The following is a 13946-nucleotide window of genomic DNA, read 5'->3' as shown; positions in this document are numbered from 1 at the left end:
TAGTTCATCAATCATTCAGCATCACATATTCTGTATTCTGGCAATACTGAACTACCTGTGGTTCCTAGAGCATACCATGCTGTCACACCCTTCTTTGTCCTTGTCATGGCTTCTCTCCTGTCTTTCTGTTTAACACCCTCTTAGGACAGAACTCTCTGGACACTGAGGACTCAGCAAAGATTACTTTCTCCTCCTCCAGTTAGATATACTTACCCACCACAGCTGGCTCCATTGGTACCCAGATGCATGCGGGGTTCACTTGAGGCTAGCTTGATCAGTTCATTCCATTCCTTCTGCCACTCGTCCTCTGTGTATACCAGCCCTGACTGTGTGAAAGACAGGCAAGGTATATTAAGCAGTTAGAGGCTAAGTTCAAAAGGAAATAGCCACTCCAACTCACTCATGTTATTCCACTCTATGCTCCTGTCTTATAATTTGTAAGCACTTTTCTTACAATTTGTACTACAAAGTCCAGTCTCTTCTCCCTTTTATAGTCAAGATTCATGAAAGAATAGTCTATGATCACCCTCACGCTTCTTCCATTCTTTTCCAGCCCACTGTAATCCAGCTTGTTTCTGCCCTCCAGCCTATGCCCCTTACCCCTACACACTACTTCCCCTAACTGACTCTGGCTAAAGACAGTGACCTTCTAATTGGCCAAATTCAGTGAACTCTTCAGTTCTCATCTTTCTCAGCATTCATGTGCATTTATCTCCCCCTTAAACCTTCTTTTCCTTCAGCTCACAAAACACTACTTTCTGAACTCTGTCTTAAAAATATTGATGTTGTGTCAAATAATTTTAGCCCTGTTCTATCCAGGTTATCTCTTCTACTATTATAATCTCATCTACTTCTATCTACATGCTCAGGACTCAGCTATCCTCCTCTCCAGCCCAGACTTCCTGTTCATTTCTATGTTCACATCCAGCAGCCTACTGAAGGCTGTCACCTGCCCATGACTACCTTACACTCTGGAACTTCTACCTCTTCTAAAACTTACTCTTCCTGTTTTCCAACCTTTGTAAGCAACACTATCACTCAAACACCCAATTAGAACTACCAGGGAGTTACTGATGACTCCTCTCCTTTCACCCATCCCACACCTGGATCCCTTTAGTCAGTAATTATTAAGCATGAGCTATTGTAATAGATGCTGGTTTCACTACTTCTAGTCATACATTGTTATGATCCATTTTCTACAATGCTACCAGAAAGATTTTTCTAAAATTAAAATCTGATGATGTTTGCTTCCTGCTACAAATTCTTTTAAGAATTGTTATTATCTATTAGATAATAGTGCAAACTCTTCTGTTTATAATAGCCAGGACATGGAAGCAACCTAGATGCCCATCAGCAGATGAATGGATAAGGAAGCTGTGGTACATATACACCATGGAATATTACTCAGCCGTTAAAAAGAATTCATTTGAACCAGTCCTAATGAGATGGATGAAACTGGAGCCCCTTATACAGAGTGAAGTAAGCCAGAAAGATAAAGAACATTACAGCATACTAACACATACATATGGAATTTAGAAAGATGGTAACGATAACCCTATATGCAAAACAGAAAAAGAGACAAAGAAATACAAAACAGACTTTTGAACTCTGTGGGAGAATGTGAGGGTGGGATATTTCAAAAGAACAGCATGTATACTATCTATGGTGAAACAGATCACCAGCCCAGGTGGGATGCATGAGACAAGTGCTCGGGCCTGGTGCACTGGGAAGACCCAGAGGAATCGGGTGGAGAGGGAGGTGGGAGGGGGGATCGGGATGGGGAATACGTGTAAATCTATGGCTGATTCATATCAATGTATGACAAAACCCACTAAAAAAAAAAAAGAATCTATCACTGAGAGACACAATAAAATGTAATAGATATTAAAAAAAAAAAAAATAGTGCAAACTCTTTAAGCACAGCATAAAGACTCCACTTCCTGGGCTGTGACCTACCCCTCTAACATCATTTAATTAGTTATACTTCCTTGAATGCACCATGTCCTTTTATACTTCTGAGCTTTTGTCTACGTTTTGCCTCGACAGCCTTCTGCCAGAGACAGCCCACTCCATATCCACCTGGTGAATAATCTCTCAACTGTCAGGAAAGATCTCAAGTACCATTCCTCTATGAAGCCTTTCCTAAATCGCCCTGGTCCATCACCCACTCACTTCTTCCTTTGTGCCCTCCCTGCTGGACTGCTACATAGACTTCTATCACAGAAGTCATAACCGGTTACTTTGCTGTAATCATATACTTACATGTCCATCTCCCACTACCACTCTGAAAAGCCAGGACCATGTTTTAAGCAATATGCTTAGTACTTACCATGTGATCAATAATCAATAAATACATGCTCAGTAAAACTATAATTTTTATCAAAGGAGTGGAAGAAATAGCACAAATAATCTTAAAATATTATATTGGCTTTAGGATGTATATGATGGTTTGGAAGAAAGTCTATCTTGTTAATTGTATTTGGCCAAGTGTTTAAAAAAGTTTATACTATTTTTAAAAAATATTTATTTATTTATATTTGGCTACACTGGGTCTTAGTTGCAGCACTCAAGATCTTTGATCTTCATTGCAGCATGCAGACTCTTGGTTGGGGCACATGGGATCTAGTTCCCTGACCTGGGATCAAACCCGGGGCCCCTGCATTGTGAGCTCGAAGTCTTAGCCACTGCACCACCAGAGAAGTCCCAAGTTTACGCTTTAAACACACATTGACAGAGTAGAAATAATGACACTAGAAACATGAGAAGTATCAGAACAAATGTAAAAGGAATTAAAGAGCTATTGTGAGCATACGTTAATAATAAAAACAACAACAAAAACACAACAAAGCTATTTTCAATTTGTATAATTCTGTAACTTTTTCTTTCAACTCAAAGTAAGAAGAATGCACAGTTTATATATATGGGGTGCTCTATTCACTCTGATAAGAGGTCCCTGATACACATTCATGAGACTGTCTCCTTCTTCCTCTCACCTATTCTCGCTTGCTGTTTTTATACACACAGCCACTAGGTGGTGTATCCTTCTAGGCTGAAAATGTTCTTACTGGGTTTTACCACCATTTTCAACAACAAAACAGGGAGGCCTAGGAAATCAAAACCAATTTAATTTGTTTGGTGTTTGGTACTGGCTAAAAGTAGCTCCCCAGCCCATCTCCATTTCCCCACCCCCACTATAGTGCTATAAATCGTCTGAGCTAAAAGAATTAGCTCATTTCCATATGGAACTTTCAACGTGCTGAGCAAAAGGAGTAAAAAGACTACTCTTTCAATATCTACTATTCACGAGGCATGTATTTCCATTTGGAGACTTTGAGAGGGAAAAGGTGGCTGACCAAGAAGAGAATTTCGGAATTTCTGAGGCTCCTGGCTAACTATCATCATCATCTAAACCCACCTTTATTTTATTTTTTTGCCTGTGCTGGGTCTCTGATGCTGTGTGGGCCTTCTCTAGTTGCAGTGACGGGGGCTACTCTCTAGTTGTGGTACACAGGTTTCTCACGGTGGTGGCTTCTCTTGTTGCAAAGCACTGACTCAAGGGCACGTGGGCTTCAGTAGTTGCTGCTCCTGGGCTCTAGAGTGCTGGCTTAGTAGTTGTGGCTCATGAACTCAGTTGCTCTGAGGCATGTGGACTCTTCCCAGAGCAGGGATCGAACCTGTGTCTCCTGCATTGGCAGGCAGATTCTTTACCACCGAGCCACCAGGGAAGCTCCTAACCCCACCTTTAAAATAATAACTATAAATAGCTTAATATAGCTGGAATTGGTATCTATTCTCTGACTGTGGCTGTCTGCTTAACTAAACGGCAGGATCTGGTTTGGCCTTTTCCTGTCTGAAGTAGTCAAATCTAAGGTTCAGGTATAGTGTGAATTCAACAGTGAAGACGACAAACTCAAGACTGGCTCTAGCTCAGACAAAAAAAAAAAAAACCAAACAAACTCCACAAAGTCCCGCTCAGCTCACCAGAAAGCCAGGGGGTTTGGTGTCAATAAAGAATGCTGTTTACTTGGCCTTGACCCTGCACATTCATTTCCCTCAGGAATCTTCTGGGGCAGACTGGCTGATCAAAGACCAGATTCTGATCTTAATAGCATCTTAATTTTAACAATTGAGTTCATTTTTGAGAAACATAAGACATTCTATTTCCATGTTTTAAATCTTCAGAACATGAAATTCTAATAATAATAAAACATTCAAACTCATCCTTTTACAGTTTTTTAACAAGTAAACTGAATTTACAAAAAACAAATGGTATATACAGCCCCAAATTTTTTTACACATTTATATTAATAAGAGTTGAAAACATAAGTCCTTAAAAATTGGTCTAGTCTTATTATAAGTAAAAAACCAAAACAATACAAAAATCCTACAAGCTTGTATTTCATTTTGCAAAAGACAGTCACCAAAGGCTTACTGAGTGCCTTATCAGGAAAAGCACAGCATTAGATACCTCCTCTACAGGTCCCCACTTCGCCACACCAGTTCTCGTAACTCTTATCAGAAGGCATGTACCCTCTGGTGGTATCTGAATTTTCAAAAGGATTAAGAGTAACACTGATCTAAGAGCACCTAAACAGGAGACATTTCCTATGGCAGGCACTGAGCATTCCCTTACATAACTTTGGGAAACAAGGTGCTCCCACCCAAGCTTCCTGACCTCTTTATTCTGCTGAGTTTGCTGCCACCTCCAGCGCCGTTTTAATGCTTCCTTCTCAGCTCCCTTATCCATCAGTGCATACAAAGCTTTCCGCAACACCAAGTCCCGATCATGGAAACCCCACATCCCTATGGCAAGAAAACATAATGGTTAAGACACCTTTTGCATTGCTTCCCTGGTGGCTCAGTTGGTAAAGAGTCGGCCTGCAATGCGGGAGACATGGATTCAATCCCTGAGACGGGAAGATCCCCTGGAGAAGGAAATGGCAATCCACTCAAGTATTCTTGCCTGGAGAAATCCATGGACAGAAGAGCCTGGTGGGCTATAGTCCATGGGGTCACAAAGAGTCGGACACAATTGAGTGACAAACACTTTCACTTTCAAGACACCTTACCTTGACTCAACTCCACTTATTAATTATGATATACAGATTCTGGCATGAAGGATATCAGGCCTGCAGCCCAGGTTCAAAGAAACTCCCTATAACTCAGGAGAAAGGTGATCAGGAAAGAAAAGATGTTCCTATTCTAGAGGCTCAGAAACTTTTGAGAGCCTAAAAGCAGAGGATAGACCACATCCTACGAACTCCTGACAAGAAGACTTTTTTAAGTCTTTACTGAACTCACTACAACATTGCTTCTGTTTTGTTTTGGTTTTTTGGCCATGATGCATGTGGGATCTTAGCTCCCCAACCAGGGATCGAACCTGCACCCCCTGCAATGGGAGGGGAAGTCTTTAACCACTGGGCCAACAGGAAGTCCCAGAAAGCCTTTACTCTTGATACCAAGTCTAACAAATTAAAATACAGAGTAGGAATTCCCTGGCAGTCCAGTGGTTAAGAACTCCATATTCTCACTGCCCCACACTCTCATTGCTGAGAGCCTGGGTTCAATTCCTTGATGGGGAACTAAAATCTTGTAAGCCACATGGCTCAGACAATTTTTTTAAAAAGCTAAAAAATAAATAAAACACAGAGTAGCAGCAGACAAGATGGGTCTGGCACATGGCAATCAGCATCAAAGCTTGAGGAATGGCTGGAAAATGGGGACACTTTTTTAAAAAACGAAGGCAATTTTAAACAGACATAACAATTTAAAGTAAACAAGTCAATAACAATGCAATATCTTTGTATGGTGACAGACGGTAACTAGACTTAACACAGTGATTATTTTGAAATGTATAGAAATATTTGAATCGCCACACTGTGTGCCAGGATACAAGTGTTATAGGTCAATTATACTTCAAAAACAAACTCACAGAAAAAGACATCAGATTTGTGGTTACCAAGGGCAGGGGGTGGGAGCAGGGAGAATTGGATGAAGGTAGTTAAAAGGTACAAAGTTCCATATATACAAGACTAAGGCTACTAAGTACTAAGGATGTAATGTACAACATGATACATACAATTAACACTGCTGTACATTATACATGAAAGTTAAGACAGTAAATCCTAAAAGTTGTCATCATGAGGAAAAAATAATTTTCTTTTCTATTTCTTTAATTTTGTATGAGATGATGGATGTTCACTAAATTTACTGTAATCATCTCATGATGTGTGCAGGTCAAATCACTATACTGTATATCTTAAAACTTATACAGTGCTGTATGTCAATTACATCAATACAGCTGGAAGTGGAAAAAAAAGAAAGAAAAAGAAAAATACATTATTCCAGATTAGACATACACAACCTAGAGGGCTGGGATGGGGTGGCAAGTGGGAGGGAGGTTCAAGAGGGAGGGGACATACATATACCTATGGCTGATTCATGTTGATGTACAGCAGAAACCAATACAATATTGTAAAGCAATTATCCTCTAAGTAAAAATTAAAAATTAAAGGTACATTAAATAAAGGTTAATTAAAAATAATATTAAAATAAACAAGTTTCATAGGGGTCTGATGAAAACATATCTTTTTTATATACCAAAAGAATGAATATTAAGTAGAATTATATCCATACACAAACAGTATACTACTTGCTTTCTGCTGTTCATTACTTTTAGGGGTCAGTTCTCTGAGTGGGACTTACGCTAAATCCTGTGCTCTCCATACAATTTCTCAACAAGACTGAACAACCAGGACAGGGCTCTCTTTTCTCTTCTCCTGCACCAGCACACACACACACACACACACACACACACAACCTTGCTCTGAGCCATCATTTCTAAGATCAAGGTTGGTTGGCTCAAGTCCTTCACATGCGATTTAACTATTGCTTCCTTTCTGTGAGGGAATCAAGGGCCATTCTCATAACTCACCAAGAGAGGCTGCGTGCAGGAGGCAGTTTCCATCTCCAGTAGTTGCCAAAGGAAGGAGCCTTTGACAGGTGGGGTCCACACTCACCCACCAGTTCAAACGCCCTACAGAAACATGAGGAAAGGGAGATGAGCAGATTATCCATAAAGCTCTCTACTTTTTTACTTCTAATACAAGACTCCAAGCTTGCCTCTTCTAGAAAGCCTACCTAGAATCAAACCACCACTCTATTACTCTGTGTATCTTCTTCACTTATATCTGGTTCATCAGAATCTGGTGGGTATAATTGGTTAGATTAGAGGTTCTTAAGTGGGGCCAATTTTGTCCCCAAAGGGATATATGGCAACATCCTGAAATAGGTTTGGTTGTCCCAATTGGTGAGGGGTATGTTACTGACATCGAGTAAACAGAGGCCAGAAAGGCTGCTAAACATAATACACAAGGCAGCTCACACAACAAAGAATCATCTGGTCTTAGATGTCAATAGTGCTAAGATTGAACAACCCTGGGATGGATGATGAGGCCAAGGTCATAGACTGAAATTTGTGTTGGCTACCTAGTTTGGCTCTGATTCCTTCACTCTGGTCAGAAGACCAGCAAACACTGCAGCAATAAAGATCAGTACAAATCAATCATCAGTAAAAGAAAATCAACCCAACACATATATTCAAAGTGTCATGCAAGTATCATCTGCATATATCACAGTAAGCATGTCAGCATGCATGTGGTATGATTTTAAAGACAGAAGCAATAAGAAGAAGTACTTAAAACACCTAAGAAAATGAGTCTCAGTTCTGCAGTCATCCTACAATTGTCAATCTGTTACTTACATAAGGAAAATATTGTATGAATGATGCTTAAAAATGTTCTTCAATTACTGAAAAGTCTACTGAAAGAAAAACTGGCCTATAATCATACCAGACAAATGGCTAACTACTTAAAAATTATAAATAGATGTGCATGATTAGTATGGAAGGGCACAAAATGAAAAATAACAGCTTCCTTTCCATGCCCCCAACTCCCATCCCCCAGTCCTTCTTCCATGGGAGTTAATACCTGACTAGGTTTCCCAGAAATCTCAGCTGCCTCATCCATTATACCAACTAATTTTAACAATAATTTAAGACAAACATAATTGTAAAGGTAAATAAATCTTTTGGGAAAGGTTTATATAAATAAATGTGACTTAGTTAATCACCACTGTGTATCGTCTACAACACTGGTTCTTTCTGTTCACATGGTGCTCCAGAGCCAATTATAATTCACTTGTTTTTTTTTTTTAATGTATTGATTTTTAGGTATTGATTCCTAGGCCTTTCACATGTGTATCTGGTTTCCCTTCCATCAAACAGGAAATTTCCAGAGCCAAGTATCCTGTTTGTGTCCTTTCTTTAACTTGAAGAAGTGCCTAGCTCAGCACATGTCTCTCTGACTGACCACTGAGTGTGACTGCCATCAGTCAGATCACAGGCTTAGACTGGAAGCTGCTGGTCAGGCCCGGCCCCTCGGCAGAGGGGTGGAGGAGCACGGGGAAGGAAGCGCTCACTGACCTGCCTGCTCCAAGGCAACCAGCATGGACTGCTCGATGAGGTCTCTCTCTATGAAGCTGCGAAAGTCTTCATTGTACACAGTGAGATCTGGAAGCTGGAAGGCACAGATGGGCATTTCCAGGGGGTGCTCACTGCTCCCCCCACCCCCACCATTGGAGGAGACATGGGACCGGGCCAGGGAAACAAGGCTGGAGCTGGCGTGGGAGATGCCCCTAGACAGGCGTTTTTCTGCAATGAGAAATGGGAGTCACCTTAGAACATACAAAACCCACTCAAAGAACTTTCCGCTCATGTGGTGATGGTTACCTCTTGACAAGGCTTCCACTCAGGGAAAAACTGTAAGTCTAACTGGCTACCAAATTTCACGACCCTCTTTCTCATGCCAAATGTAATTGTTTAATATACAAAGTGGCATTTTCTCAGGCACTCACATTAGCACCAAATATACATTCCTCTTTCTACCCTTTTTGGAATTTGTCTGAACTTCTTCTCCCCATGACACTGTCTTCTTCCGTTTCCATTTCACAACATAATAGGGACCTATTCATTTGGCAACTTGGTCATTGTTTGGTGAGAGGAAGAAGGAATAAGAGAAACAGAATTCCATTTGGCTATCAACAGACTGAGTCAAATAATCTTGCTGATAATTTTCAAGGTCTTGGAGAATGTAGAAAAAGGATTTCCATTATAGAAAATTAATGACATATGTATACTTATAGCTGATTCACATTGTACAGCAAAACCCAACACAACATTGTAAAGCAATTATTCTCCAATTAAAAATAAATGAAAAAAATTTTTAAATAAATAAATTTTATTTAAAAAATTAAATAAATTTTAAAAATTAAATAAATTTTTAAAAACAAAAAATTAATGACAAATCTTACACATTCAGGAACTTTCTTATCTACCATCAGTAACATTTACTTTCACTATTTACTACAACTTTTCTTGATACATTTATCAGAAATTTACAGGTATAGTCATTTCTTACTTAACAGAGGAAGGCAGTAATACAGACAGTGCCCCCCAAATTATTTGTTTTGAATACATGGCACTTATAATTCTCCAGCAGATATTCCATTGTGATTGTAACTTGCTCAGTATAGTATTACAATTCATTTGCATGGCCTAAGTTATATAAAGACTATCAAAAGACCTAAAAATCATATTGCATAGCAGATTTTAATCTAGTATTTGCCAGGGATGATGCACAAAGTAAGTAAGGAGTCAATCTAATGCTATTCTATAGTGATGTTGTTTTTTAAGCTCTTTTTTAAGGTGTTTTAAAAGTACCGCATGCCCATGTAAAAAATAAAAAATACTACCAAAAGGTTTAAAGTGTTAAAAAGAAATCTCCCTGTCATTCAAAATTCCTGATCCCCTCCCTAAAGGGGACTTTCTGTATCCTTGTACAATTTTTTTATGCACATAGAAGTGCACATAGCTTTTATAATAATTTTTAAAACATAAACAGGAATATACTATACTGTTCTGCATCTTACCTTTCTCAATAGATTAAAGAGATTTTTCTAAACAGGTTCCATCACGTTCTACTTAATTCTTTCTAATGGCTGCAAAGTATTCCACAATATGGATGATTACCATTTATTTAACCACTCCTTTACTAATGGGTATTAAAAGTTGTTTTCAGGCTTTAACTTTCAAGCTTTACACTACATGTCTTTGTGTCTACTTATGAATTATGTATGTATTTATTTAAAAGGATACACACACACAGATACACACACATACACATGATAAAATCTTCCTAGAAACAAAATTGCTGAGACAGAGTATACATGCATTTAAAAATTTTGACAGATACTAATAAATATTAACAAAATGCCCTCCAAAAGGGTAGGTGATAGTGATCCTTTGAATTCTATCTTTCTGTGTACTTTATCTTGACAATGAGATTGTTACCCTTCTTCTCTCTCTCTCATAGTATCTGAAGAAAGCTTTTATCCTGGACAGTACTCCAGATACAAACAATGAGGGGTTCCAGCAGCTGGAGGACTGAGGTCACCTCTGATCATTTGACTGGGGAGATGGAAGAAGAAAGGAATCATTTCCAAAGATCACAAAATTCTGACTGGTTAGCAGCTGTCTCCCTTCCTTCCTACTCCATATAAGAAACAGCCCTCGGTACCCCAATACCTTGAATGATGTCATCCTGCCGCTGTAGGGTGGGCCGGGGAGGGCGAGTAGACTCTCGATCAGAAAACCCTTTCTCAGGGGTCCTGGAGCCACCACTCCCTTCACTAAAGGGTGGGGGCAGGTTCCCAGCATGGACCTGACGTAGCTGCTCGAAATCACTGAGGGCGGCACTCACATCCCAATTCTTTCCTGTCAGGACACAAAACAAAAAGTGAATTGGGTGCTGAGAGTACAGGAAAATTGAGGAAAGACACAGAACCATCATTCTAAGCATCTTACCGAAACTAGCAAGCATACATTCATGCACACTCCGGTCTTCCTTTTCCTTCCCCTACTCTAATTGCCTTCAACACACTTCAGCCTGAAATACCGCAATTTCTTTATTTACTTGCTGTTTGTTTCCTAAGAAAGCTCCATGAGCACAGAACATTGGTCTCTCTGAACTGAAAAGGCCCTTGGAGACCTAGTAATGTCATTTTACAGACAAAGCAAGTCTTAAGAAGTAGAGTTACTTGCCCTAAGTCACAGCTAGTTTGCACCAGGGCCTCAGCAGGACACAAGCCCAGGTCTCCTAGTTCTGAGATCCAGAGAGTTCTGAGCTTAGATGTGCTCTGGGGTGTCCTAAGTCACCTGAAGTTGTACACAAAGTTACAGGTATGTGTATTTTTCTAAAGAAAGAGCTGATAGCTGCCATCAGGCTATCCAAGGGAATTGTTAATTCCCCTCAAACTTAAGAATCACTAATCTTTTTCCTTTGAAAGTTAACTCTGGTTGTAGTGTAAAGAACAAATTATAGAGGGGAGGGACTATCAGTAGACTCAAATGATAGATCTGTTACCACTGACTTTTAAAATTGCTTTCTCCAGTTAAACTAGCTAATAAACAAGTAACTATTCACACCTCTTTCTGCTCTATTTCACTCGTCACCACCTTAATTCAATTCCTGTGTCACCTACTGCCCACCTCCAATCTATTCTGAAGGATCCCATGAGATTAATCTTTCTATAGAACAATTCTGATCATTTCAGTTCCATAATCAAATTTTTTTAGTGGCATACACCATTGCCTACAGAATAAAGCTGAGGCTCTTTTGTTTGACATTCAAGGCTTTCTATGACCTGGCCTACTTTTCTAATCTTTCCTCTGTGCTTCAAGTTCCCTGGCTATGAAAGTGGAGATGATTCCACATAGAGCTGTTATTAAGATTAAATTAATTGAAAGCACTTAAAACAATGTTTGGCACACGGAAAGCACTATACATGTATTTACTGACATTGCTGTTATGCTTCTTGTAATTATAATTCTCCAGTTAAGCCGTATTAATCATCCATGCTGGATGAATTTACTTCTGAACCTTCAGATTCACCATCTGCTCCAACTCCTTTCACTCACTCTGCATCAGTCATACTGGCCTCTTTGCTGGTCCCAGAAACTTGCTAAGACTGCTCCCACTTACAGCCTTTCACCAACTATCCCCACTGTCTAGAAGGCTCTATCTCCATTATATCTACACAGTCAATTCCTTAACTCCTTTAGGTATTTGCTCAAATGTCACACTCTTAATAAGTTAATAAGGCCTACCCTGACTACCCAATTAAAAATCACAACCTGCCTCACCATTCCCGACCATTTTCCATAGCACCTAACACTTTATAATATAGTAAATTAAAAGACGCTTACTCCTTGGAAGGAAAGTTATGACCAACCTAGATAGCATATTAAAAAGCAGAGACATTACTTTGCCAACAAAGGTCCATCTAGTCAAGGCTATGGTTTTTCCAGTGGTCATGTATATCCATACATGTGAAGAAAGCTGAGCGCCGAAGAACTGATGCTTTTGAACTGTGGTGTTGGAGATGACTCTTGAGAGTTCCTTGGACTGCAAGGAGATCCAACCAGTCCATCCTAAAGGAGATCAGTCCTGGGTGTTCATTGGAAGGACTGATGCTGAAGCTGAAACTCCATTACTTTGGCCACCTCATGCGAAGAGTTGACTCATTGGAAAAGACCCTGAAGCTGGGAGGGATTGGGAGCAGGAGGAGAAGGGGACGACAGAGGATGAGATGGCTGGATGGCATCACCGAAGTTGATGGGCATGAGTTTGGGTAAACTCCAGGAGTTGGTAATGGACAGGGAGGCCTGGCGTGCTGCGATTCACAGGGTCACAAAGAGTCGGACACAACTGAGCTACTGAACTGAACTGAACTGAACTTTACAATTTACTTGGTTATCAAGTTTATTGTTTACTGACTCTTGTTCTAGAATGTAAAGGCAGAGATTTTTGTTTTGTTTTATTCAAGCATCTAGAACTTGGCACATAATAGGTACTCAAAAAATATCTGTTGAAGAATGGAGGACTTTTGTCCTCCATTGAATGAATGAATAAATGAATGAATAAATGATCTGTCTTGAGCAATGGATCATTATTTCCAACTGCCTGCTAAACTGCTTAAAATCAAGTCCTCCTAACAGTCAGTATGACTAAACCTGAATGTCCATCATCTTCCTTCCTAAAGCGTGCTTCTTCTCCTATATTCCCTGAATCAGGAATGGCATCTCAACCCCTCCAGGCCAGAAACTAGAGTCATTTTAGCTCTTCACCATTCCTCAGACCCTACTTTTCCTCTTCCCTCACTATCTATTCAATTCTCAGGGTTGTTTGTACCCCTAAAATATCTCTCAAATCTATTCTTTCTTGTCCATTTTTATCATCACTGCCCCAATTCAAGTCCTCATATTGTCACCCAGTCTTTGGTCTTCTGGGAGGTGGCTCTCTGGTCTCTCTACTGCTAGTCCCTCCCCACTATAAATTGTTCTTTACACTATAACCGGAGTTAACTTCAAAAGAAAAAGCGAAAGACAGGAAGAGACAGAAAATGAGGATCAGGTCCTTTGGTTCCCTTTCTAAATTATATCTTAAATCCACCCACTTCTCACTTTGCTATTACCACTGTAGTCCAAGTCACCATCACCACTCACCTTAATTATGACAATATTCTTAACTGATTTTACCACTTCATTTCTGGCCACCTTCCAGTCAGTTCCATTATCTTTAATCAGTATCCTGTTCAAAAACTTAAATCCAGTCATTTCACTCCCCTGATTAAAATTTTCCACAAGCTTCCCACTGAACATACACTGAAATGCACAACCCTTACCTTAGCCTACAAAGGCTCTCTGTATTCTGCTTTCCACTTATCTAACCAGCTACCTACCACCTTCTTGTACTACTCTTCCTACTTCAATCACTATCAGTGCCAAACTCTTTCACTTTAGGGTCCCTGTATAAGCTACTTTGTCTTGC

At 39.8% G+C, this 13946-nt stretch overlaps 1 protein-coding gene across 2 annotated transcripts in view; it reads right to left on the bottom strand.

The window, feature by feature from the left end:
- Positions 1-13946, bottom strand: part of OTUD7B (OTU deubiquitinase 7B) — a 57166-nt gene that overhangs the window by 9240 nt on the left and 33980 nt on the right. The window contains exons 3-7 of one of the 2 annotated variants that reach the window (XM_043878311.1): positions 10643-10831; positions 8483-8710; positions 6935-7036; positions 4676-4803; positions 214-326 (exon numbers count right to left, since the gene is read on the bottom strand). In XM_043878311.1, the coding sequence (XP_043734246.1) occupies positions 214-326; positions 4676-4803; positions 6935-7036; positions 8483-8710; positions 10643-10831 (760 nt within the window). The remainder of the gene's footprint in view (positions 1-213; positions 327-4675; positions 4804-6934; positions 7037-8482; positions 8711-10642; positions 10832-13946) is intronic. The other variant, XM_043878312.1, reaches the window with a different exon arrangement.

The sequence above is a fragment of the Cervus elaphus genome, chromosome 20, assembly GCF_910594005.1.
Source record: "Cervus elaphus chromosome 20, mCerEla1.1, whole genome shotgun sequence".
Classification (NCBI taxonomy): domain Eukaryota; kingdom Metazoa; phylum Chordata; class Mammalia; order Artiodactyla; family Cervidae; genus Cervus; species Cervus elaphus.
Note: the sequence above shows the minus strand (reverse complement) of the source record. Positions and strands in the feature narration are given on the sequence as shown.